Raw genomic sequence first — 27678 nt, 5'->3', positions numbered from 1 at the left:
GCTGGGTCTGCTCCAGGATGCCCAGCTAAAATCCCTGTGGCAGTGAGGTGTGTGGCCATGGGGCTGTTGGGGGGCAGCTGCCATCCCCATCCCCATTCCGCGGGCGCCTGGGCTGTAGAGCTTCGCTGCTCAGGGTGTTCCTCCAACGGCTTCATTCCTGCCGAGGCAGGATCAAAGGCTGGAGCTGACTTGGACGGCGTTCTACTGAATAATGGGGAGGGAGCACACAGCCTCCTTCTCCTGGCTAAGGAAACTCGTGTTTTTCAAAGTATCAGTTTTTGGGAGCAAGTTCTCAAAGAGGGAAAGGGGGAAAAAAAAAGAAGGAAAAGAAAAGAAAAGAAAGAAAAAAAATAAAAAAGAGAGCGAGCAGGAGAGCGCCTGCTCTTCCAAAGCAAGTGCATCAATCAACATTGTGCAAGGAGAGTCCAGCACTCCCTCTCACATCATTAGCCAGGCTAATGCACTCCAGAGGATCCCGCTACGGCAGGCTACCGGCGCACCGGCTGCTCCTCAGCCTCGCACCGGCGGCAGAGCACAACCGGGCACGGAACGGGAGCTGAGGGCGAGGGGCAGTCCCGGTCCAGGGCAAGTGACACTCCAGCACCTGGTGTGGGGCTCGGTTTAATACGGCTATAAAAACTAGAGGGAAACAAGTGAAAGCCCCAGCCAAACCTGCCTGGCACTCGAGGTCAGCACGCCGCCTTTGTTTCTATTTTACAACCAAAAGCGAGAGAGGACAGAAAGGACACGTACCTGTACCTGAAAGCACAGCAGCAGGAAATGTAAACATCTGGAGAAGAGAAAAAAAAAAAAGCAACAAAAGATCAAATGATGTGGTAAAATGGTTAAAGTTGGGGGGGTTTGCTTTTTTTTTTTTTGCTTTGTTTTTGTTTGCAATTTTTTAAAGGGCACAGAGCGATGCTCTGCTTATAGAAAGGCTCGGGTCCCAATTACCACCTGGTTGCAAGGAAAATGCAACCGGAGACTCCAGAACGAAAGTTTAAAAAAAAATTTAAAGTATTTTTTAAAATTTAAAAATAATAATAAAAAATATTTAGAAATATGTCATAATCCTTACAGGCAAGTGCAGGCTGAGAGCAGTGAATACATCGCTGGGCGAGGAGGGGGTTGGCCGGCGGCTGGTCGCTAGCGGAGCGCAGTCCCCCGCCGCCGCGCTGACATGGGAGCGATCCGGCCGGCGAGCTCCGATCCGCGCCGCGCAGCTCCGCGCCGCTCCGCGCCGCCGGGAAGTTGTGGTACCGCCCGCTCTGCCTCCGCCGAGTGACTCGTCAGGCATCAGCTCTCCTCTCCCCCTGTCTCTCCTCCTCCTCCTCCTCTCCCTCTCTCTCTCTCCGCCTTTGGGGGGATGAAGGTGCTTATTGTCAGTAACTTCCGATCATCAGCAAGTGCCCCCCCCGCGCCCCCCCGGGCCGGGCCGGCCCCGCCGGGCGGATGGAGCCTCTCGGCCGCCGCCGCGCCCCGCTCCGGGCTGCGCCCCGCGCCCGCTCCGCGCTGCGGGCGGGCGGCATCGCGGGGCGCGGAGCGGGAGGCGGGATCCGCCCGGGCGGCCCCCGGGGCTGGCACCGCCTGCGCGGAGGGGGCACCGCCCGGCCGGAGGGTAGCGCCGGCCCGGGAAGCCTTTTTTTAAAAAATGAGGAAGGGAGGGGGCTCCGGCTGCCCCGCGCCCTCCCCGGCCCGACGGAGCGGGCGGCGCCGCTGCTCGCCCGGAACGCGAGGGGTCCGCAGCGCCCCAGCACAGCGGCCGCTGCCGCTGCCCCGCTCCGCTAACACGTGTCTCCGCTCCGGGGCCGGTCCGCCCTTACCTCCGAGCGGGCCCGAGCGCGTCCCGGCCCCGGCCGGCCGGCAGCGGGGCCCCGGCAGCCCCGGCGCGGCCCCCGCGGGCCGGGACACCCGCGCGGTGCATGGCCCGGCTCCGCTCCCGCGGCGGGACGCGGACGGCGGGTCAGGCAGCGCCGGGCTCGGTGCGGGCTCGGCCGGGCCCCGCTCCGCACGGCTCGCCTGCCCTCCAGCGGCCGCTCCGCCGCCCCGCACCGCCTGGCCCGCCGAGCCGCTTCCCCCGCCTCGCGTTTGGGGGGTTTTGATGGTTTTCGGTTTTTGGGTTTTTTTTATGTTAAGAAAAAAACTCACACACTGAGAGCGTGTGGTAACTCTTTCCCCGTGTCTGAAAGCTCGTTTATAGCAGATAAGATGCCAGGAACCGTTAACCTCCACGCATAGCCGAAGTCTCCACAGAGTGCCCAACGTCAGTTAACACCTTATTAAGTGAGAACATAACCATAGCTCAGAACGCTGAGCTTTCCAAATTCTCCACTCGAATAACAGCATCGGAACAGGGTGTCGGGCCCAGCTGCTCCCACTGCTGCAGGGACTGAGGCACTTGCTCCCCCAGCACCCTCAGCCAAAATCAAGTAGCATCTTTAATCTCTGGAGTTCATCACTGGGGACCCTTCAGGCACCAAGTCATGGGGGTTTTCAGCCCATGGTTTCAGGCCCAAGAGGCACAGGAAACATAAAGAAGTTTTAAGACAGTGATCAAAGTAAGTCCTTATAAAACCTCCAGCACTAACACACACCTATCTACCAGACTTCACACTTCTGGTCTTCTGAATCTGCAAGTCAAAAAAAAAAAAATAAAAAAAATCCACTGTCAGTTGCTGATGTCACCAACATCAGAGACCCCAGGCATCCCTGTCACGGTGGTCCCACAGCACCTTGCCACAGCTGAAAGCTGTTTTCACAGGTGCCCAGGACCATCAGAGTCACCATCCTGAACCCTACAAGTTGAGCTCACTGAGATGCCTACTCTGGAATGTTACAAACAGAATTTGGGCACCCTTAAGATTACAGTATTTAGCTTAGATGTGAAAATATTCCATATATTCCTAATCACCCCCAGTACCTGATTTCCTGGCAGCTCTTTGGGTGGGAGAAGCCCATCCTGTAGCATCTTATGCTATTGGGTGCTGCTCAGTCAGCCACAGGAGAGGCACCCATGGCATGGGGTCAAGCCCAGTGTTCCATATGCATCAGCCGCCCAAGGAGCCCCTGCACAGCACACACAGGAGCCAGAGGCAATAACTCCTCTGTGACACTCACAGCCACTCGTACTCACCTGTGACCACAAGCTTTGGTTGTTCCTCAGGCTTTCCATCGTGGCAGCCCCATCACCTGCCTCCAAGAAAAGGCTCCTTAAACAGCAACCAGTGGCCCAGTACCCAAGCTGGCCCAGGGCTGCTGCACCTGGATGGAAGCAGAAAAGCTAGAAAAGGAATTTGAAGCTGCTGCTAACCTTCATAATTTTAATTGCCCCACAACAGCAGGGAAAGTTAGAGCAGCTACAGCAGAGCTGTCAGCTACACATGGAAAAACTCATCACAGGCGATGCTGGCCCAGCCCATGCTGACACACCAAGTGACCACCATAACCCGATTGAGGACGAGGGACTTGGATCCACACAAGGCAGAAGGCACCTGGACACCTCAAACAGCACAAACTACCAGGGCAACACCAGGGATTGTTTTAAGGAGGGCACATGAGGTGTCTTCTTTTTTCAGTTATTTCATTTGCAATCACACAAGTTCTTTATTTAAACTAGATCCATGTTTTGTGCCTCATTAGTCTGGCAAAACTGTTTAATCTTTAATATCCCAATAGTTACCTGGAGAATAATACCAATATTGGGTGAATCTCAGGCTACCAGCCTTGAAGAACACAGATGGGCACAGAATAGAGATGAGGCAGCTCGTATGTATCTCTGAAAAAACAGAAATATAATTTAGCTGCATGTTGTTATGAATGTGTGTGTACATATATATATATATATGAAATATTCAAAGCTCCACAGACAGACCTGTTGCTCCACTGCTGAAGGCTGCCGTGTGATCCGATTCCCAACACAAATCGAGCCAGAACAGCCGATGCCCACTGTAAAACCTTTAAAGCTGTTTATTTTTCACACAGCACATTCCATGTGTGAAGGCTGGTGCAGCAGGTTCCTGAGAGCTTGATCTTCTCAACACTTTATTAAGCAAGACACAGACCAGGTTGGTCCGTGCAGCGCAGGGTGTCCCTGGGAGCTCTCAGGCTTGCTGCCTCCCACTCACCCATGCAAATGCCTGAATTAAGGCTGTCTCCTACAGTGCCTCAGTGGCTTATTGGATTAGTGGCCGCTCTGCAGCAGCTCAAATTGAAGTCTGAGCAGCATGACCTTTCACTCGCAGGGCAGTGAAGGTGCCCCTGGTGAAATGAGCTTCCCTTGCCCTGCTCCAGTGGTCCATATCACACGAGGAGTGGGCATTTCACAGAGCACGAAGCCCTTTCAATGGAGCCAAGGACTTAAGAGTATGCTTGAGTGGGAAACCTTCCCACCCCCTAGAGACCCCTTTGGAATGTGAATGAGAAGCCAGCAGGAAAGGCCAGCACAGGATCTGGCCCCGCTGCATCTGGAGTACCAAGACTTAAATTAAAATGAAAAAAACTGGTCTGATGTTTTATAAAGACCAAGTTCAGCTCTACATCCCAGCCCTGCCACTGGTGAGCAAACCTGTGTGCTGTTTGCTCCTGTCATCTGCATCCTCAGCCTTGTGCTGTTTCAATAAGAAGTCCTTAGTGAATATCAGATGGAAGAGAGTTTCTGCAATTGAAACTCCAGGTAAAAGCAAAGACAACTTTTAGACTGGCTGGGGCGCATGTTCTGTCTTTCTCCAGTTTACACACAAAAAGGCAATTCCTTCCCAAGGTAAGAAACACTTCTGCCACATAGTCTGGACAGGGAGAGAGGGGATGCATTGCAGTTACCATCATTTGACAGAAGAGCCACCTCAAAACAACCCTGAACTGATGCCCAGGAGGACAGAACTTCAGCCTCAGCATCATCACATTCAGCCACAGTCTTGCAGAATATGGTGAAGAACAGTCAGGATTTGGATTCAGCCATCACAAAGCCTCAGGCTAAAGCCCTGATTTGAAGCACTGGAAGCACAAAGCACAGAACCATGTATAATATGTAAAAACACAGAACAGTTTGGAATGGAAGGGACCTTCAAGATCATCTCATTCCATGCCCTGCCATGGGCAGGGACACCTTCCACTAGCCCAGGTTGCTCCAAGCCCCATCCAACCTGGCCTTGGATCCAGGGGCAGCCACAGCTTCTCTGGGCAACCTGTGCCGGGACTCACCACCCTCACAGGGAAGAATTCTTTCCCAATATCCCATCTAACCCTGCCCTCTGGCAGTGGGAAGCCATTCCCCCTTGTCCCAAGTCCCTCTCCAGCTCTTTAGGAGCTCCTTTAGGCACGGGAAGGGGCTCTCAGGTCTCCCTGGAGCCTTCTCTTCTCCAGGTTGAACAACCCCCAGCTTTCCCAGCCTGTCTCCATAGCAGAGGTGCTCCAGCCCTCAAAGCATCTCCATGGCTTCCTCTGGACTCTCATATAAGTGAAATTCCCATGAAAATTCTGCAAACCTTTTGTAAGTCATCAGTGTGGTGGATGGCAGTGTGGCCACTCACACATGGATACTCACATATGGGAGAACAGAGAAGGTGGTACAAAACAAACCAACCCACATTTTGTAGATTCAAATGCATTCCCTGAGACAGAGCCCTTTGGTGTTCGGAAATTTTGTAGTGGTGCAGCCTTGGCTAATCCCTGGTGAAGGACCTGTGGGCCATCAAACTGAAGCTGCGAGGCTGGAAAGCTGCTGGTGCTCAGCCCCTGAAGCTCAGAGATTTCCCTGCATGCCAAGAGGGAAGGCCCACTTACCAGTTAACTCCGGATGGAAGTTAGGTTTTAGCATACTGAAGTTTTTCTCCTGGATATAAATAAACTATGGAGGAACAAAAGCAACCCAAACCATTCGTTGTCAGCTTTTACACACAGATTTCACCAAGCCCTGAGACAGATGAAGAGCCTGGGAGATAGCACAGACCCAAGGTGTGTCTGCATTCACTACGCTGGTTCCCTGGACTTTGAAAGCACATGGAGATGTAAGGAACTACATGAACAAAGGTGTAAATACAGTGAAGGCAGAAATGCTGAACTCCCACACCAAGCATTTGAAACACTATCAGAACATGCATAGCAGCTTTCCTTCAATAGACCGAAAAAAGAAGCCACACCAGTGCGTTTGTTGCTGGGTGCCCTATGCTCACACTTTTTTAGCTTGTGACCATTGAGCTGTTTCATAAACCCCACAAATCCAACACCAAGCTGAAACACGTGAACTGCACCACACCACACCAGCCAGGGGGGATGGCACCAGGAATCAGAGGCTTCAATCCTGCAAATACAAGCATCAATCCCCTGCAGTAACCCAGCACCTGGGTGGGTTGGGGCCTGGAGACTGGCACTGTTGAGGCGCAGGTGTGGCACGACCCCATTGTTCCAGCAAGAAATATTTGCTATTTAATCGCTGCTGGAAAGCCCAGCTGGAAGGAGGTGAAGTTTATCCAGTCTGGAGGCTGGATAAAGGCAACACAGCCATGACCCAGAATTAAGCTGAGACTATCTGTGAGGAATGATCTCAAGTACCTCAATGGTGAGTGAGAGCTCACACAGATGTATCAGCCCAGCTCTGCTGGAGTTTTCCGTGCTGTGACTAGGGCAGGCTTCTTTTGGCCACCAGGAACTCCTGCCTTGGAGAACACAGGCTGAAAAGGCACTTAATGCATGCCAAATATAAACAAGCATAAAACAACAGAATAATGGAATAATATAAGAAATACAAATAATAGGATAGCAAGCACGGCAGCTTCATTCTGCAGCATTAATAGGAGGGACAGCAAACTGTGGCAGCGTTCTGTGGACTGGAGGGGAGGAAGCTCGGACAAGGCAGAGCACCTAATCCTGGAAAAAGAGAGGTGGCCAGGAAATCCCGAAAGCCACTAGCAACAAGCCTGGTGCTGCAGAAAGGCCATCCCAACTCCAGAGAGAGCAGGAATGCTCCCAATAGCTTCTGCAGGTAACAGCCTTTCCTGGACTTCTTGGGAACAGAGGCAACCACAGCATCCCTTCCAGCTCTAGACCACATGGGTGTCTCATGGCCTCTTGCAAAGGGAGAACCCACCGCACTACAACCCTTACTCTGATCTGTATCATTTGTAAAAGAAGATAAACTCAACACAGCCTCTTATTCAGCAGACAGGGTTTCAGAGTTTGCCAAAGTTTTCCCCTACTGGAACACTTCTTGAATTTCCATGGGATTTGGGGACTGTCACCTCAGATTCCTCTGAAAGCTCCAGCATACTCATTAAACAAATCTCAGTGCTTTATTAGCAGAGCAATGAGGCAAATGAAATCACTGACAGTGATGGACATCTCAAGCTAAGGAGAGACCAATGGATTAGTTCAATACGCTGTTCTCCTGGGTAGCCCCCCTCCAGTACCCAGGGCCCCTCAGGCAGCACATGCCCCCACCCTGTGTCCCCCAGCCCAGCCACCCCTGCCCTGTGTCCTGCTTTTGTCCTCCCATGGGCTTTCCTTGATCCCAGCACCCAGGAGCATTGCGGCTCCCCTCTGAAGCATGTGGCAGCTGCTTGAAAGCTTCTGAAGGGAGGCAAGAACAAGCCAACCTCAGCAGACACCCCTACACGAACCGGTAGGAAATTCCACTTTCCAGCCTTTGCACTGTATTAAATCCAAAGGCTTGGTTCCTCAGATTTATATTCCTCTATGGTTTCATTTTTCCCTTAAAAAAAAAAAAAAGAAAAAAAATCACAAGCTGTTAAGCTTCAAACTTAGTATTTCCTTAACTTGGAGCTTTTCAGCTCAACAGCTCTTAAACATAAACCTCTTTGACTGAAGTCTCCTGAATTAAGCTGTCTCCAGCAAGTCACCATCTCAACCCCTGTCTGTGTTCCCTTCCCACACCACACACTCTTGCCCCCTGCCCCAGCTGCTATCTCAGGGCATGTCCCTCCAGCTGGCATGTGCCACTGTGGGGCAGTTCAGGGTTGATGCCCACAGCTGCAGGTACGAACTGGTGACACCGTGGACTCTCAATGCCCTGTGTCACTGCCCTCAGAGACAGCACAAGTGACTGAGTGACCTTTGAGCAACTCAAGGTGGGCCATGAGATAGACACAGGACAGTTTCTGAAAACAATACTGGAAAACTCATGTTTCTACTAATTCTCCTGAAGGGAAGCTGTAGGGCCACACCTCCTTCAGAGCAGGAATTCAAAAAATATAATAGGGGTGGATTTACATAAAAATACACCAGAACGTGGCATTCTTCTGGAAAATCAATGCCCTGGGTCAGTCAAGAGACATCTCTATCAGTCCCATTCTCCTGGGGCACGCACAAGCATCTCGCAGCCCTACAAGCAAAGCTCCATCCATTTGGAGGTACAGCAGCAGGGCTTTGATCATCAAGGTTCTTCACCACAACCAAAATGAGGGCACCAGGCACAGAGGGACTCTCAGAGACACTTTGCCAAGCAACCTAGAAAGGGGACAGACTCATGCAGGAGCACCGTGTTTGCAATGGTGTTCAAGCTTTTTCTGGAGACCAGGGAAAGGCTGTGCTGCCCCAACAGCAGTGGGTAGAGAAGACTAGAGGAGGAACTGATAAGGATCAGAAGACAGAAATCTGAGAAGCAGTGAAGGACTAAGTTAGCAAGGAGGCAGCTGTGACAAGATGTAGAACTGGGAATGTATTGGAAGGGACTATTCACAAACAAAAAGCTAAAGGGAACAAGTAGAAGCATCTCTCCTAGTTTGAGACCCTAAAAGCCAAGATCCCCAACTTCCCTGTCCTCCTGTGGTCTCTGGAGATCACAAGGGCTGGCTGGGTTCCCTGTACTATAGTGGTCCCGTGACATGTTATTGCCCTTAGATTTTAACTGACTATAGCTACTTCCATGTAGAAAATTTGAAGGAAAGGCTTGAAAGTATGGGAAAAAGAGTTAAGAGGCAGGTAAGAATGTCCCAAACATCAGAAATGGCCTTAGTACTAAATTGAAAGCTTTACTTATTAGCTGTAATTGTCCCCATTCTTGGCGTCCTCACACACACATTTACATACAGAAAACAGCTAAGGCAGCAGGTACTTTGGGAACTCACAGCAATGCTGAGATAATACTTACTGCCTCCATATAGCATGATATGGGTCATTAGAAGCCTCTCACCGAGGACATTCTTGGGAAAATGACACAATTCCAAACTTTGGGACAAACGTAAGGAGTATTGGGAAAAGTTACACAAACCAGGTGTGGATCAAGGTGGTTACAGTGGTGAAATGCCAAATACCTTGACAATATACCTTCAACTCTCCCTGCGGTTATTACTCACTAAAATAACCCTAAAGCAATGTAAAACCTCAGGCCTAATTTGAAAATAATCAAGAGAAACTATATTCTCTTAAATACAGTAAGTCAACAGAATTGGATGGGGCTCAGCAGGCTGAGCAATTAGATGAGTAAGACTGTGGGACCTTCCTAACAAAACTGCCTTCAGTGGAAACAAAAGATTGTTTCTAGTACCAGCATAAACTGAACACTGAGATGAATCAGGAGCATCAATTCTCTTGAGAGGCCTAGTTCTGTTCCCTCCTTTTGCCACTTGCTGTTCCAAGTACAGTGGTGTTCATGCCCCTTGGCTGCTGCCATGGCCAGCTCTGCAAGTGGGGGGAATGGTCAGAGGTCCCCTGCTGAGCCTCCCTCTGAGAGTCTTCACTTTTCCCATTCTCACTTTTGACCCTCAGTCACCTTTTTTTTTTATCCATTGCCCTTTCTTGTTGTTTTCTCCCAGCATCCTTTTCCTATAAAGGTTCCTGTGGCTTGGTTAGGGAGAGATGATGCAAGTGCTGGAAAGAGAGAAGAAAGCAAGGAGCAGAGCATATGTTATCTTCATAAACTGGGCACAGGCCATACATGTGGTCCCCATGTCATACATCCTAAGTAACGCAATATATGGGACTGATTTATTGGTCCCAATTAGGCACTGCTTAAAATCCATTTACATAAGACAACCCAAGGGCCAGACCCTGAAAAGCTGACCCAACACAGAGAATTGCTTCCAAAAACATAAATGTAGATAACCAGCAAGTGGCCAGCAAGGGATTCTCCCTGCTGTGTGCAAACAGGAGGACAAGTCAGGCCCCTTCAGGTACACCTGGAAGTCCTGTACCACTTCTCCTGCACCCCCCATCATGCAAGCTCAGCTCTTCTTGTTCACACTGAGAGTCAGGACTCAGACAAAGCAACCCTTAATAAATACCAGATCACAAAACCTCCAACCCTCACTCAACACAACCGATTGCACTTGCTGCTGCTTGCCAGAACCTACTGCCCACTAGCCAAGGGTAGGGAATAACAGCTCTGTCCAAAGTGCAGCTCCAAACCACGCCATTTATTTGCACTTTTTCTGCCATTTTCTAAGCAAGATCTCGTCTTGAACTCCCCTTCGGGAAAACAGCAGGGGAAATAAGGATCTAGGTGCTTGTTCCACAAAGAAAGAGGGAAGGAAACGTAGGGAAGAGCTTGGCTGCTAGTCAGTAATGGCACATGGGAAGGAGACAGGACATAGCTTGGGGTATCTGGGTAAGATTACTAGAGGACAGAGAGCATGTTCCAGCATGAACTTAGTCCCTGAGGGACTGTCTGGGTGGCAAGAAGCCCAGAACCGCCACCCATCCTGGCCCTGTTTTCCATTACCTCAGCCCACACACACTCCCACCCTCCTGCCAGCCATGCTCGAATTGCTCCTCTCCAAAGGCTGCAACAATTGCTGAGCACAAGCAAAATAAGAGCCTTGCACTCATCACCGCACTTGGGGTCCGGGACATGATTTTGGCAGGAGAGCTGAAGCCAAAGGAGCAAACAGAACCCCAGGACAGACCTGAGATGGTCACAAGCACTTCTCTTGAACACCCCAAGGAATAAGGCACAGACCAAGAGCTCCTGCCAGGACAGTATCCTTCTATTATCACCTCTTCTGCAATGAGATGCCAAGAAACACCCGAGACTTAAAGTACATCCACATGGAGCTGCTGTACCTGCAGCCAACACTTGTTGAGCAGAGGGCAGTGCTGCTGCCCTCCCTGCGTGGTCCCCACTCACGGCTCAGCTGAGCCTTTGTCCTGTGCAGGGGGACACCAACTACCTGTTCACTGTAAGGAACAAAACGCTTATAGAAGGAAACAAAACATGGAAAAAGCCAGAACAGACAGGTTCTGCAACAGGAAAGGCAGCAGTGGGGGAAATTCATGTAGAAAGCAGAAGTGAAGGGACAGCCACCTAGAGAGGTGTTTTAACTGTCCTGTAAAGGAAGTCACGTTGTTCACCCATCACGGAGTGAGAAAGCATTTGCCTATGAACCTCCATGCTCCCAAATAAGCCATGGGACCAGAGTCACCCACATTACCCTCGACACAGCTATCAAAACATTCCAGCTTTGTTGCCATCATTACCATGGCAAAACCACATTTTAACTCTGCAGAAAGTCAAGAATACAGTACTTCAACAACCCACATCTGGTATTTGTCTCTTCTCTTCAACAGGTATTATCACATCCGTTTTTTTTCAAACTGACCTTTGAGGCTCTGTTCAAAGAAGTGAAAGAACTGGCAGTTGTTGTGAGAATATCCCAGAGGATACGGCTGCATCCAGTCATTGCATGGCCAGTCCCAAACAGAGCAAAGTGTTTGTGGAGCCTGGCAGAACAGGGCAGGGACAGGGCAGGGACAGGGCACACAGCCCCAGACACTGCCCACTGCTCACAACTGCAGCTCTGAGCCTGACCTCAAGATAACCAGGGCCAGGTGAAGTTATCATTATTACACCATGAGGTGCCTCAAAGACATCTCACGATGCGTAACAGCAGTCTGACACAGGTTTCACTTACATTGTACCCTGGCAACAGCACAGGAGGAAGTTTTCCTTTAGAGCTGTCCATACAGGCTTAATCTTCCCCCTGAAATGGTTGTGGCTGCAGCCCAGAGCTGCTTTGGTCAGTCACCTACAGACAACACCCTGCCTTTTCTTAAAAGTTTATTTATCAGAATATTTTATTGGCTGGATAGCCTCTTGCTGAAATTACTGTAGGATTTTCACTTGTTTCAGCCAAAATTGAGAGCAATTTTGCTTAAATAAGCCTGTCTGTGCCATCAGCTCCATTTCACCAGGGAAATTTGCTCTCAGTTATGCATATGACACCATCTATTGACATGACTCCACCAAAACAGGCATTTCGAACCCTTACATTCTGCCATTTCACATGCTGCAATTAATACTCAAGTTTAAATGAATCTTTGACACTAGACTTGCACTGTTTCACTTCCCTACTATGCACTTTGCTTGGCTTTGTTTTTCCAAAAAGAACTATTTGCTCCTGGAGACCTGCACTGCTTCCTATCACACCCAGAATCTCAACCATAGGAACTAAGGGTTTTACAATAGTAAACTTTAAAAAAACGTATTTCCAGTGGCAATTTTACAAACCAAATTGTACATTCTACTTAAACAACTTGTAAAAAAAAAGCTCAGTAAAAAAGAGACCTCATGCCCAATGAGCACAACCCAACAAGAGTTTACTATGTTTTGGGAAGGCAACTCCTACAGAATCAGTGGTTCAAGTTCTTTAAATGAGGAAAACTTAAAGCCGATAATGGCCTGTTTTAATGCCCTTCTGTTCTCAAATAATGGGTTTGCTGCTGTGAAGAACAGAAGTCAGCTGCATTAATTCTCAAACATAGCATGGATTAAAGCCAAGTTTAATGGTTACCATACAACTGCTTAAATGTTTTCTTGCTAAGTCTTCTTTCAGTCTCCACACCATTACTCAGTTACTATACACGGATCTAACAGTCAAGCATTTGAAGTGATACAGCAGTTGGGCAGGAGCCTTGAGGGAGAGCTCAGTGCCAGGCACAGCATCCATGCTTTCCTTCCTTCACCTGGAAGCCCTTACACCTTATGTGACAACCAAGAGCAGTCCAAAATTTTAACTCTGCTTCTTAGTGTCATGTGTAAGCAATAATCAAAACAGCCCCATCTCCCTGCCCATCTAAGCTTTTGCATTTGCTGATTAGTTCCTCAGCATTCCCAGGAATTTATCCACTGGCACCGCTCAGGGAGCTCTCCAGGCATACCCTACAGCATTCAAGCTAATTCCCATCTCCAGAAAACCCTCACAGGAGTCATTATGAGAGGCAACCTCAGAGACTGCAGCTCCTCAGAGGAACAGCACAGCCAGCAATTCCCAAATCTAAACTACTGCATTTTACAAAGGGAGTCACAGCCCTACAAACCCGGTAGTTAGAGAGAAACCATAAACCAAAGCGCAATGAAGTGGATCAGAAATTGAGGCAGGAAGGGCTGGTTTAGGCAATTACATAATTAGTGGTCACTCTCAGACAAGAATAAAGCCCCGCTTACCACTTAAGTCTTCTCACCAATCAGCTGTTCAGCAGCTGCAAAGCTCACGGAACTGGAGTTCAGTTGTTTTGGAAGTTAACACAAATGAGACTAGCTGATGTGTACTTGATGGAGAAAAGTAGCTAAAATATTTAAAGGTAAATTCCTAGGAGAACTTTAAAGCCTCATCTCTGAGTTCAATATACAAGCTACCCCCAATCCATAAAAAAGAAACAATAGTACTTTATTAAAATACTAAATTTTATTCTTTTTCCACATACATTTAGTCTCCCCACCATTTCCATTTGTCTGACCACCACCACCACCATGCCTTATCAAAACATTCCATACATACTTAAAATGAAGCTGAGGGTGGAGTCCCGTCTTTAAAAACTAAACAGGCATTTTGGACAACACATTCTTGGCAAGGTAATCTGGATGACATTTATCAGACACAGGAGGGAAAGCTCTTTCAGCATTTGTAAAAAGAACAGCCAAATAATGGTTACAGAAGTAAGACTGCAGATTTTAATGAACTGTTTAAACTGTTTTCTTTTCTTACAGAGTCTGTCTCCACTGCCAGAGAGCTTGAATGACCTGGAAGTGTACACAAAAAGTTAGAAATTGGAATCCATTATTCAACTTATTTTCAGTTTACTATCCACTTATTCCATAAAATATTGATATTAAATTTTATAACAAAAAATGCATTTCTTTCAGAGAAAATCAAGTTAAAAGCATGACATTAGGTCCTTCTGCTAGAAGGCTGTTATTCACACTAAGTCACAATAGGAAGAATTCAGTGAAGGTGAGTGAGAGGATGGGTGTGTACCAGCTAGGCAAATATTGGCTGAACTCTGCCTACCCTGGCTAATGTCAGAGCAGCTCCAGCAGCTGAGGAGAACTTCTTTTCAACATTCTTTCAAGAATCTATCAATTTGTCCATCAGACAAGTTTACTCTGAACCACCAGGGGAATCAGGAAAGCATAAGGAATTCTGTCACTGGAAAAAAGTTAACTTACAGGAATTCTGATAGGGAAACCTAAGACACATTTTAGCCCAGTCTATGTTAGGTAATAACTAATTCAGAAACTTGCTTCCTGATATCACCGTCTAGCTTGCCCTCTTTCAAGAGCTCAGTTCATTCTGGGACAAAACATAGCAAGAACGCCACAATCTCCATCACAAAACAGCTTCCCCCTCCCAGACACCCTCCCCAACCAAGGGCTGAACAGCAGACTGGCCTAGGTGGCCAAATTCAGCAGTAAGGAAAACCACAGCTCATTTCCTTAGCCAGTATGGTGCCAAAAGGAAAATTCTGTGGGTTTAGTATGCAAGAGATAATTTACCAACCATATAAAAGCTGGAAAAATGTAATAAAATATTAGCTTTCCTATCTTAGCCAACTAAACCCTTAAAAACCATTCCCGTTTATGTAATTTGAAGTATTGTTTGTGGTTTGTAACCCTTTGAAACAGTCCAAAGCTTGTAAAGATTAAGAAGTGGAAAAGAATCCTTAAGTCAGGTTATAAAAGTTTTTGGACTTTATCAAGCTCCAATAAATTCAGTTACCTTCTGGTCCTCCGTCCTGAAGCAATTCTTAACGTAGTTGGCAAATTTGGGTTCCAGCTTAGGCAGGATAGTACCCTATTTTGAAAAAAAAGGCAAACTTTAGTGTATGCAGGTCATTTAATGATTCCAATAAATAACCTATATAGCTGAAACCCTTTGCAACACATGTGGAATTTTACTGAGCCCACCTTGCAACTTCCCACACCAATCTGCTTTAAACCGTTTTAAAATTTTCTTCTCTACAATATCCAGGGCATTTCTCACAGGAGTGAGTGGTTATGCACTAAAACTGCTGTCCAAGACTCTTGCTCGTTCTCCAGAGCATAACAGCAAGCAGTCACCACTTCAAATAATGCTGTTTGCAGTCAGATAAAGCTGTTAACTTGCTGGCTGTCAGCTGAAGTACTGTGGAACCTGGGAATTCACACACCCCCTGCCTTATTCAGGGATGCTCCAGCACCATCTTGGAAAACATTAATTTAATCTGCCTGCTACAGTAGCACCATACACAGCATTTCCCAGCAAAAACACTCTTCAGCAATAGTGTATTTTTAAGCTCCTTTTGCCAATCCTCTGCTCTGCTCCCCTCCACAGCGACACGTCTCCTGGGACCAGCTCAGCCATTGGTGCTTACGCTGCAGAAACACCCCCGACCGTGGTTCCTCTGTCACAGAACACCACCCCAGTGTCCAGGTTAGCGTGACCCACTGGGATGGTACCACCCACCCCTGTCAGATCACAATCCAGGGACGTGCATTCCCACCCTCAGCACAACCTGTCATTGCTCACTCTGCACCCACTCTGAATTGGAACACTTTTAGCCTTGTTTTGCATTCCTGGGACAAAGCAGCCTCAAAACACTAATGATCTAAGCAGAAGATAATCCTAATTCTTTAGGTGACTCTGTTTGCCACTATAAGGGGTCAAGAAGTTTATCAAACCCAACAAACAGAATTCTTCATAGCACCATTATCAGCCAAAAGTAAGTCTCCAATGAAGAATCTGGTTCAGTCACAAGTGAGCATATGATTTCTAAGCACACTTCTTGCCAGCAAAGCAAAACCAGACATCAGGCCCTCAGTACCATGTATTCTAGGGACAAGTGTACTCAGAATACACCCCCAGCTGGCACAATCTCTGCAGCCAAGGAAATAAAACATGGATTGCATGCACAAATTTAAATATTCTTATGTCCTATTATACTTCTTTATACAGACTGAGCTAAATCAAATCACTTTTAAACTTGGCTAAGGGGGAAAAGAATTGCTATTACTTGCTATGGTTTTACCCAACCAGCCTGTAACTCAGTTTCCTTTTTAGACTTAAATAGCAGCTAAGAAAAATACTCATATGTGCAACTATGAAGTCCTAGTCAAAGCTGGTAACAACCAAAAGCCAAATGACTGCCCTGCTGCCTTCAAAAAGGTGAAACAACCATTGAGGGGAGACCCAATTAATCTCATATCCCTTCAGAAAGCAAACACTTTCAGGTCTTCCATGACATTATCTCATATGACAAGCACCCATCTCCCTCTTCTGAAAGTTACTGAGGCTTACAGGCATCTAGATAGCTAAGGTGGATGTTGCTTCAAGACCAAGCCATTCCCAGCATGTGAAGAACTCTCTCTGCCTTCCTCTAGTAACCTAAAATGTGTACACTAGTACACATATAGAATAAAGATTGTTGAAGGTTTGTTATAGGTTTTTTCAAATTTTAACTGAGACAGTTCACTAAGAAATACCAAACTACTAATCATCACCACGAGAGGCATCCAGAAACAAAGTGGTTTTGTTTCTCCTGAGTACAGAGGCTTCTTTTTGTCCCAAATGTGTATTTGTTTCTCTGAGCTTAAACATCAACACCCTCTGATAACAGCCATCAATGACATATAACCATTTCTTAAAAACATCCAATTCTTCTGATCTGTGGAAGCATAGAAGAGAAACCTCGGGTTTCCAAAAACTCACCTTATCTACAGATGCTTGCATTTTCGCTTTAATCTCCTCTAATGACAGAGGGACTTTTGGTGTTTTTGGAGTTAGAGTTTTATCCTTCTTGGAATCTGGAGTCTGAAAATTATTAATTTTATTAGCAACTTGCACATAAAGCTACTTAGTATATAAAACCAAGATTTATAAAAGAAACATATATTAGAACCTACTGTGGATTTTATATGGAATGGAAAAACTAGCTAGCACATACATATTCCATACGGTTTTCAAAAAGTCATGAAAGCTAAATCTGTGCTTCCAACACATTCCTCAGAAACAAGAAAAAGTACAGTATTCAAGTTTGGAGCTAACATCTTATGTTTCTGAGCAGGTGCCTCCACAGCTCTTTTTCTCAACAGAAATGAAACCAAAAATAGCCAAAACATTCAGTGATTCAGAGTTTACTCCACATCTGCAGCCAGATTAGGTCATGCTTTAAAAGGCACATCTGTACTGCTTCTGAGATGCTCTCCTGCCATCCAGCCCATGCTCATTTCTGTATGAACACCAAAAAATGTGGCAGTTTGAGCCACATTAGAAATCCAAAATCCAATTTCCAGGCCTCTCTCTCTTTGGTCAGTCTTTAATTTCGCCTGGGATTCCTTTCCCTGGCTCCGAGCTGTTTCGTCAGCAGCCCATCTACTTGGCTCTGCTTTAATGCTGAGCCTCTAAAATCCACCCCCCCACCAGCCTCAAAGCAGCGTGGGGGGGGAAGCCCCCTAGCCTTGGCCACAGGCAGTTTGGTCCAGTTATACACTGTCCCAAGTGTCCCGCAGCTGCAGGGGAGGGGAAGAGGGCCTGGCCTCCTCCCTCTTACCTCAGGTGCTGTGAATCTCTTCCTTCACAGCACACACTCCAAATGCTGCCTCTAACTCTGGCCTAGGCAGAGCTGGGGGGCCGCAGGGCTCCCCTCCCCCCCCCCGGAGGGGGAGAGAAGGAGCCCAGCCACCCCCTGGCCTTGTCCACCTACACGCAGCAGACACCAACAGCAAAACTCCCAACAGCTCCCAGTGCCGTGTATATATGATTTTTCAGCAGAAGCAAACAACATGGACAGTGATTGGCACTCCAGGGAACACTGCCCTGGCACCTGGCATCACATGTGAATACACGCAGCAAGGAAAAGCTGCATAAGGAAGCAGGACACAATTACAAAGCACTGAACAAGAAAACTGTCCGTTCTGAGACGGATCAGTTCAGCGAGAGCCACTCAGCAGCAGCAGCCGCCTCCGGATGTACTCCAGTGGGAATACACTTGGCAGCCACCCTCTTGCACAAGGTGCTAGCAAAGAGATTCTGTGTTTCAAACCGAGGGATCACCAATATTCCCAAGGGATGCCACGTCTGATTTCAAACCTTGGCTGTTGTAGTCATGTATTGATCACTGAAGGGTTTCACAGGAGAACAGTATCCTCAACATGCTTCGTATTAAGATTCAAACACCTAACTTAAAGGCTAGTATGTTATTTGAAGTTACCATTAGGCAAGAAAACTAGCTTCCACACTAGAATAAACCTTTGGTTTACTCATCTGTTTTCACTCACTTTTGATTTAGATGCTGGTGTGGACGGCTTAGAGTCTTTTCCATTTTGCTTTGCTTTCTGCATACTTTTTCCTGAAACCTCACGGACTGGCTGTAAAGCAAGCACACAAGTTCATTTGCCAAATGAACTGCACGTAGATACTAAGATCATTAAAATAATACTCAAGATTTTGAGACAAATTCATATACTACTTAACCTCAAAAAACTATTCTCACTATCCAGGAAACATGGTCAACATCCATCATTTAAGCAAAAAAGCATATTACAGGAACCCAAATGAAAACCTGTTAGTGCAGCACAATACATAACATACATTCCATTATGATACTGTACAACTACCCGAGATCCTCACTTTATATTCCTTATATATTACACCTTTCCTTACATATTACTATGCAGTCTTCGGGGGGCAGATATTGCATTAACCATTATTTCTTGTTTGGCATTCCATACAGAAACATCATCTGAGATGTGCATGGGACATGATACCACATGCACATTTAGGAATTGGGAGTCTTATACTCCTATGTAAATCAAGGGACCATTTTGTTCAGCCACACTAGATTGGGTTAGATGGCAGGAATCTGCAGTTCAGATTGTCTTTACCAGGCCTTAATCCACTGTGCACTATCACCTATGGAAATTCATTAGGACAGAGCAGCACACAGTGAATTAAAACACTAAATATTCGTTTCCAAACAGTACATATGAACATAAAATTTCAAGCCTAAGTACACAAGCTTAAGAAAAAGAAAATGCCTCCCCTTGTCCCTCTGCAGCTGCCCTGCTGTGTGTTTGTTCCACCACCAGATGGCCCTCGAGGGCTGACAGAATTGCACTCACGTTTACATCCTTCTGTATTTGAAGGACTAATAAGTCCTTTCCACAGCCTGCAGGACTAACAAGGGCAAACCACAATCCACTGTGACCAGGATTTGCTGCCCAACAGCCATACAGGTCCCCTACCAGTCTGACAACTGCATGTGTGTGCTGTTAACCCCCCAGTCACCCCTCTGCAGCCAAGGAAATAAAACATGGATTGCATGCACATTCATATTTAAACATTCTTATGTCCTATTACAATTTCTTTACACAGACTGAGCTAAATCAAATGCATCCCCCATTTGCACATGCCAGACAGCTGTGCTTAAACTCACTGATTTAAGGGACTACCTGCCCAATTACTGTTGTATCACAGTGTGAGTGTCTATGTATATGCCACTTACTTTCTTCACTGGTGGTTTAATTTCTTCCTCATCATCCTCTAAGTCATCCTCATCACTACAATTAGAAAGGAGGTCACTCACCAAAACTCAAGATTCACATCAGGAAATAATCTTCCCCTTCCCTCCCAGTAAAATGTTTTCCTCATGAAGGAAGTAAACTTCCCAGCTCTACCTAATACCTTGTTTTCACACATGGCAAGGTGTCAGAGCAAGCACTACCTTTAAAGCAGTTAAATGAACTTCCTTCTGCCTTATACTGAAGGCAAGTATCTTAGGGACTTCCACTACTAATAAAGAAATTCTAGCTTTATTACAAATTAACAAATAACAGGAAGCTAAGTTTTATAACCCAGTATGACACATTTGAATAACACTAATTTAGACTGCATTGTGGAGATAAATGAGGCAATTCTGCTTTTTCCCTAGCCAAGATAAAAAACAGCTTGCTCACAGTTATGCCATACAATTCATATTCTGAAAGTTGACCCTGTATTTCAAAATACATTATCAAAACAAGAATACATACTCATCATCATCATCCTCATCTTCATCATCATCCTCATCATCTTCTGATAATTTTGGTTTTTTCTTTAAAAACGAAAAAGTATGCTAAGCATTAATACCATTTTACACCAATAAAGAGCAACTGTCATCCAAAAAATTTCACAGCATAATTACAAATACTATCTTCCATCAATTTAGCTAAAACTCAGGAGGTTTCAGCTGCCAAGTCCAAAACTATTGATAAATTTACAGCACGCTCTGAGCACATGAACCTTTCATCTACAGGAAAGAGCTTCAATTAGCATTTCAACCCCTGCAGTACACTGATGTTTATACCAGAATCTGCACACACTCAGTTCACAGAGAGAATTCAGAGTATTTACTGCAGTGGACAAAGTTTCCACAAAAGCAGCCATTATATTTTGCGCCTCCAACAAAGCTTTGGGAACTACCTGCACTTAAATACATTCCTGTAACTTGTCAAGATGCAAGTACAAAATAATCCTTTCCCATATATTAAGTGAATCATAGCAAGCCATCTAAGTGCATACTTCTAGAGGCAACATTAATACCAAACCAAAAGAAAATGCTTCTAACAAGGTGACTGCAAGTCCATATACCTGTGGTGTTTTAGCTCCTCCTCCACTTGCTGGTCTCTTCGTTGAAGCATTCACAATTTTTGCATCATCTTCTTCCTCATCTGATTCTGGTTCTTCTTCTAATGCTGAAAAAGTGAAGGCAGCATGTAAAAACCTCACCTTATTTAATAATGGGTAAAGCAAGACTAGTAGTAAGAAACAAAGAGAAGAAGAGCGCATCACCCACCACCGAATAGGCTTGGTCTTACTGAGGTGAATTGATGGGAAGCTCCTACTAGTGACCAAACCACTGATCAGAAACTTTTCCAGCTGACTGCATGCAGGTACTACTACACTGAAACCAAAAGTAGGTGAATAACCATTCATACACACTAGTTTTAACACCCCTCACAGATAAGAGGCCAAAGAAAGTTAAGAGTAACATTTTCTCCATTCCTCAGGTGATACATTTTAAAACTTCTAGAGAAAGACAATCCTACAAAGGAGAAGGCTAGTCCTGGCTTAGTTTAGTTCAAACTCAGAACTATTTCATGGGCAGTCTTCTCACACTCAGCTGAGAACAGAAGGCCTACTGTAGGACGCTAGCACCCACTTTCAAGGGCAGAAATTAGAACTCCAATTGCAATGCTGACAAATGCCCCCTACCCATACAAGGCACGTGGCAAGAAAAGGCATGCAAGCATTTCAGTGAACTGCTTTGTCCTACAGCCACCTCATGCCTCCAGGGACTGTGACAAAGATTCAGGGGGTCAAGTATCAGAAAAGGCACTGCTTGAGACACCAGTTACACACCTCTCTAGGTTCTGTTGGGGCTGCTAGGTGCAAAGCCCCATGAGTCCCCAGCCATACGTACCTACGAGGTGCTGCCCGCTGACATAAACAGGCCCTGAACCGCATTTCAACCTCAGCACCACGGGCGGTGTGATCTCAAAGCCCCCTAACGAAACCTGGAGAAAAAGTGGTTTTATTTAGTCAAATCTTCTGGGCAAAGTATAGTCAACAGACAGTCCACTCAAATGAAAACAAGAACTCTGTAAACTCCATGACTAATACAGTTACTCCAAGTTCCCACCTGACAGAATATTCCAGAAGTGTTAAGAGTCAAATCAGGGTCAATAAGCTACCAAGTGTTTACTATATTTAATTTATCCTATCCACCTAAGCCAGACCAATCCACACTCGTTTTACTTCCCTTGGCAACAATGCCAATTTGAACATTACCCATCCCACCTGCCCACAGCATAGGGCACTTCTACTTGTACATCATCAGCAACACTGAATCAAACTACATCCAGATGGCAGAAATGACAAGAGTGCCCTTAAATCAAGAAACAGCAGCAGTCATCTTCAGAATCTCTTAAGAGCTTGGGACATGCAGAAAAGCTAATTATTCTCATCCCACGCTCAAAGAAAGCAACACAGGCTACAGATGCATCTGCCTGCATATACATCTGTATACATTTAGATAACATGCATAATTACTAACACTTTTTAAAAAATGCATAATTTGAGCAAATGTATTACCTCCAAATGACTAAAGGAACTCTACGAGGCACAAAAAGTACTTTCGTATTTACTACACATCAAAACTGACATTTGTCTTAGCACACTTATCACTGTTCATTTTCACTACAGTTGACCCAAGCCCATTTTTATCTACTTTTTGTCACCCGAGACCAAATTCCCAGTAGATTTTCCCACATTCCTGCACTTACCGTAGGCTGCACTGACATTTTCAGGGATGCCAGCACTACTTTAGTAGGGTTGCCTTCATAGTCCAGTGCTTCTGCTTCTACAACGTGTAATTCGTCTTTGGCTCCAGCACCTAAAGTAACCTGTAAAGTCAAGAACAGGGCAGTCTGAGCATCTGCTTAAATATCTTTAAGTCTTTTAACTCCATTCGCTGTTCTGCATCAATTAATGCTGAAGTCTTTATTTCTGACTGCTAATGATTCCATCAAACTCCATCCCAAGCCAATATCCCTCTTTCCCCACAACACTGACACTTCCAAGGTGCAACTCTAGGCATGTGTTTTGAAAGCGAAATCAGGCCTTTTGCTACTGGATCACTGCATTGAAATGGGTCAGTGACAAGTTCAGTCAGCCCTGAAGCTGGTCCAAGGAAAGAACTAAAAACACATGCCAAGAGGAAAGCTAAAAACTACCTCTTTCACAGGATCACAGTCTATATTCTTCCCCTTCCCGCCCTCTTTCATCTGCCAATGGCTTCGCTTTGTCACACTACACTTTTTGTTTACTTGCCATTCACTGAGGAGTCAAGTAACAACGGCTCAGTTCAGTACTGTCATTTATGCACATGCCTTTTGCTTTATTTCACCATGGACTAAGAGCTGCTGTCCCAGGGCATTTCAAAACTCGAGTGCCTGGATTCCTTACCCTGAGTATGAGTCTGGTACTTCCTGAAGTTTCAAAACTCATAGCTGCAGGGAGGCAAATGTGTGACATGCATCGGTCAGGCCTGAAATTCCAGTTCACTGAACCTCTGGCCTTTGAGTCAGGACTACATGCAGAAGATGTAAAAACCAAGATTCCTTTGAAGTACTACAGTTACTCCTGGGACCAGTGCACAAGGCTCTGTGCTTCCTTTCCCACTGCCCATACAAAGAAAGCCTTCCACCCTCCACAAAAGATGTGGGTGTAAACACTTCAGGCAGAGGCACACAAAGTTTCCATTCTCCAGAAGCTGAGCTTTAAGGAGGTTACAATGGTCCAGACTAGATGTATCAGACTGAAGGCAGAGAAACAATACTGGATTTACTACTCCATGCAAATTTTGTTACTGCTAATTTAAAGAGGTGAAATTGCTGCTCTGATCTCACCTCTTGACAGGTTGGCAAAAACACCGAATTTATCAGCTGGTGAGACAAATTTTGGAGCACACCCTTCACCCCCAGTTACTGCTGTCATTTGCACCAGTTCAAGTAATACTACAGCACTTACCATTCATGTATTTCCTGAGTGTTTGGCAAACATCCATTCACTTGCTTTAATTTCTACACTGAAAGAATGCACTGACTAAACAGGTAATGAAGCAATGACCAATTCTTACCTTTTTTTTGTAAGACATTTACAGAAACTCTCATGTCAATTTAAACCTCTACATACATTAATAGTCTTGTACTTTTACCCTTTTTCTGCCCATCTTTCTGTACCTCATGCCCAAGTCCCTCACTACATTTGTATCTTAATGGGCACTGTCAGCCTTTACACCACCAGGCTTGTACCAGGTGCACGATCAGTCACCAGGTATTTGCTACCTTCACACCTTTTTTTTATCAAGCCCTTCCTCTGCTCACCAAGGAATCTTCTGTTTGTAGCCATGTCCAAGACCTTCCAAGTCTCTTAAACATTTCCAGTTTGCCACTTGATATTTTAACACCCATTTCTCCTGTTAGTATTAACTCTTACCTTTCAAAAGACAGATTTAGCTTCCCCCCCTCCACAACCCTAACAACAAAGTAGTGCTGTGGATCCAACCTACTTTATCCCCCTCAATGTGCTGAAAATCAGAAGAGATGCTACAGGTAATTAAAATAATAATAAAAAAAAGGATCTTTGGGTAAAGCTGTACAAGTCAAATATCATTCAGTGACTAATTCCATCTGCATGACAAACGTTCAGATACAAGAATTTTGTGTATGGACTTGTCCTGTACATACTTTACTGTTATATACTTCCACCAAAAGAAATTGTACTTAAGAACAAATTACTCATTGTCAAGTCCAGGCTGTAATTTTCATAATATACAAGGACTGAAGACACGTGACTCACACCACCAGAAGTGTTTTAAATAATACTATATTTGGAGAGCATTATTATGCAAGTCACCTGTAGGAAGCAATTCTGCTGCAGGAATTAGTCCACAATTATAAGACTCTCTTGTTTCATCATCAAAACACCTCTTTGTATTCAAATAAACACAGCAATAAACAATAGCGATGCTACAACTCTAATTCCTTTTCCAGGAAGCTGAGACACATTGATGTTCTCCTACCCAAAACCAACATGGTCAGCCCAGAACAAAGGCCTTGAAATACTATGCCTGGCTTGTGTGGCACCACAAAGATCTAAGGACACCTCCAAGAAATCACGTACAGATCCCATTCCCAGGATCAGCGAGGAGTCTGTGAGATGAATTATCTGAACAGAAGATGTGCCTTCCTCAGAGGGCAAACCAAGGACAGTAAATCAAAACATAAACCTTTCTTCCTCTCATTCAGACTTACTTATTATCTGCTTCTGGGCAAGAAAAAGAACTGGAATTATGTTTGGGAACATACTGAAAAGCTTTTCAAAACAAAGTTACTAATGAAGTCTAAGAAAGTGTGTCTATGCATGATTCCTATAAATTTGTCCTTGCCCCTGTGCTCCTGTAGCACCTGCACTATTGTATTAGAGAGGCCTGAGTGCATATTTTGGCATTTAATTATATTTACTATATACTGATTAACCTACTATGAATTGGTTTTTAATCTTTCTCAGCCTTATACTGCTTGCTGTAAGCAATGAAACACCACTGGATGCACAGCAAATGTTAAAAGTGTATACTTTACTCCCACTAAGAGGTTTTTTTTAACAGATTTGCCTAAAAACACTTACCACTAAAAGAATAAAGTTCTAGGGGAAAAAACGATACACAAAAAAACTCATCCCCTGTTAAGACAAAACAATACTTGCCGTTCTCAGAGACAACTGGTGCTCGTTTTCTTCATCATCTACTTTGAACTGATACTCCTTATCTGCTTTAAGTTCACAGCCTGCGAAAAGACAATTTAAGTATAAGCCTCCTATTTTATTTAATAAGCAAGTATTTGCTAATCATTTATTTTAACCTTGCTGCTTTTCTAGAGCTTGCACCGAGCATTAGCGGCACTCTGGGCTCGCAGGCGGGGGAACACGTGGGATGGGGAAAACCCCAGACGAGCCCGCGGCCTGGTGCCGAGCACGCAACTCCCGCGTGGCCCGTTCCAGCCCATCCGCTGTGAGACCACTCCCGCCCAGCGTCCACCGCGCTGTCCGGGCCGGTACCACCTCCACAAGGGCCCGGGGGGCGGCCGGGCCTGCGGGGCAGCCCCACGCTCGGCCCCGCCGCGCTCCACGTGCTCCGCCTCCCGCCGCGCTGCCATGTGCTCCGCGGGCGCGCCGCGTCCTTAGGAACGGACGGGAGGCACCGGGAACAAAGCGGGAACAACGCGGGAACAACGCGGAACGGGCCGGGCCACGTGCGGGCTCCGCACCACGTGCGGCGCGCGCGGGAACGGCCCGGCCGGACCCTCCCACCCCACCCACCCACCATGAGGGGCCGCGCTCGGCCCGCACAGGCCGCGGCCACATGCGGGCCCTGCCCGGCCTCGGGGCCTGCGGGGGCGGCGGGGCCCGGGGCACGTTACCGAAGAGAAAGGTCTGCGGGCGCAGGGGCCCCATGCTCTCCATATCCATGGCACTGTCCTCCATGGCGGGCGGGCGGGCGCAGCGGGCGGAAGATATCAGCAGCAGCGCGAGCCGACACGCATTAAAGGAAGCCGCACCCCCGCCCCCGCGCTGATATAGCCCGCGAGCTCTCGCGAGACCCGCGAGTCGGCCACGCCCCCGACCCCCTCCCCGCACCGCCCCTGCGCACGCGCGTAGGGGGGTCTCGCGCGCGCGGGGTTGGCCCGGCCGGCGCGGGGCGCCGAGGGGGCGGAGCCTGAGGGGCGAGCGGTGTGAGGGACGGGGGGGTCGGAGATGGGGGGTCAGAGATGGGGGTCGGAGATGGAGGCCTGAGGGACGGACCGATCTGCCGAACCCTGCCGGGGTCGTTCCCGCTCGGGGCCCGGCCACCGGAGCCTCCCCAGGGGCCGAAGGACCGAGGGGCTTCCTCAGGACACGCGGCGCAGAGCGGGGGGCGCGTCGGGAGCTGCTCAGCGGCAGCGGGGCCCTGCTGCGCGGGAACGTGCTCTTCTCGCTCCCCTGCTGCGTGTGCCTGAGCTGGGCGCTCCTGTCGGTTTGGACTGAAATAAAAACTAAACAACAGCAGCCCCTTTCCCCGTGCACTGCCTGCTGGGATGAGCTCCCATCCCCAGGTACCTGGGCCACTGGCTCAGGGACAATAATCTTTCGGGAAACCCCTTTTCAGCTAGTGTCTGATGGGAGCAAACCAGTTTTTAATGTGAATTAGCACATGGGGAAATCTGTCACAACAAATTTGAAAGTCACAGGTTATTTTATACTCGGAGCTACAAGCCCTGGAAAGACAGGTGGCCCTGGATGAACCCACCATCCACGTTCCAGGCTGTCCTGTCCAGGGCTGGTCTGTACAAGTCAGGTCCCTTGGGTGCTAATCTCAAGATTACTTTACCTGAGCACTTACTCTTCAAAAACAAAAGTTTATAGGCTCTTGTTGCTCATCTCTTCACTTACTTGAAATGTGTAACTTGTGTTCTCTGCATCCATATTCATTAAGGAACAACATTAAATGATGTTGTGGAAAATGAGACAAACTGAAACGAAAATTAACTGACGCAGTGGTAAAATGAAAACTACCTGTCAAAGATTCCCCTTTCTCACTCTCCTACGAAGCTGATCCCTTTGCAAACAGTAAATACAGTTCCAGAGAACATACACGTTGAGCTTAGCTTTGAGTGTAAAGTCTCCTATTTGCAAAATACAATTACTTTTCCAAGTTGGAGGTTACCTGAGCCATGATTTTACCAGGATATGATCCCCTACAATGCTGTGAATGTTACAGCACATCATGCACTGAGGATTGCCACAGGCTGACTAAAACTTGCCTGTGTGTGAAAACAAGGTACAGGAATAAATTGGAGTGCAGCTTAGCATGTGAGTGAGGACGGGCAATTTGGGCCCT

General features: G+C 46.7%; 2 protein-coding genes across 2 annotated transcripts in view; both read right to left on the bottom strand.

Annotated features, from left to right (window-relative positions):
- Positions 1–2191, bottom strand: part of FGF18 (fibroblast growth factor 18) — a 73718-nt gene extending 71527 nt beyond the window's left edge. Inside the window, exons 1-3 of the mRNA XM_017830401.1 lie at positions 2149–2191; positions 1079–1356; positions 754–790 (exon numbers count right to left, since the gene is read on the bottom strand). Coding sequence (XP_017685890.1) covers positions 754–790; positions 1079–1110 — 69 coding nt within the window. The 5' untranslated portion in view covers positions 1111–1356; positions 2149–2191. The remainder of the gene's footprint in view (positions 1–753; positions 791–1078; positions 1357–2148) is intronic.
- Positions 2192–13612: 11421 nt separating this feature from the next.
- NPM1 (nucleophosmin) lies at positions 13613–26390 on the bottom strand. Its single transcript, XM_017830436.1, has 11 exons — positions 26222–26390; positions 25509–25588; positions 22526–22645; positions 21664–21757; positions 20832–20935; positions 20234–20295; positions 19708–19762; positions 18482–18571; positions 16914–17015; positions 14946–15020; positions 13613–13969 (listed from the first exon to the last, which is right to left on the bottom strand). Exons 1-11 carry the CDS (start codon positions 26283–26285, stop codon positions 13931–13933), a joined length of 885 nt encoding a protein of 294 aa, XP_017685925.1. The 5' UTR covers positions 26286–26390; the 3' UTR covers positions 13613–13930.
- Positions 26391–27678: the final 1288 nt, after the last annotated feature.

This window comes from Lepidothrix coronata, unplaced genomic scaffold (genome assembly GCF_001604755.1).
Source record: "Lepidothrix coronata isolate B3197 unplaced genomic scaffold, Lepidothrix_coronata-1.0 Scaffold178, whole genome shotgun sequence".
Lineage (NCBI taxonomy): Eukaryota > Metazoa > Chordata > Aves > Passeriformes > Pipridae > Lepidothrix > Lepidothrix coronata.
Note: the sequence above shows the minus strand (reverse complement) of the source record. Positions and strands in the feature narration are given on the sequence as shown.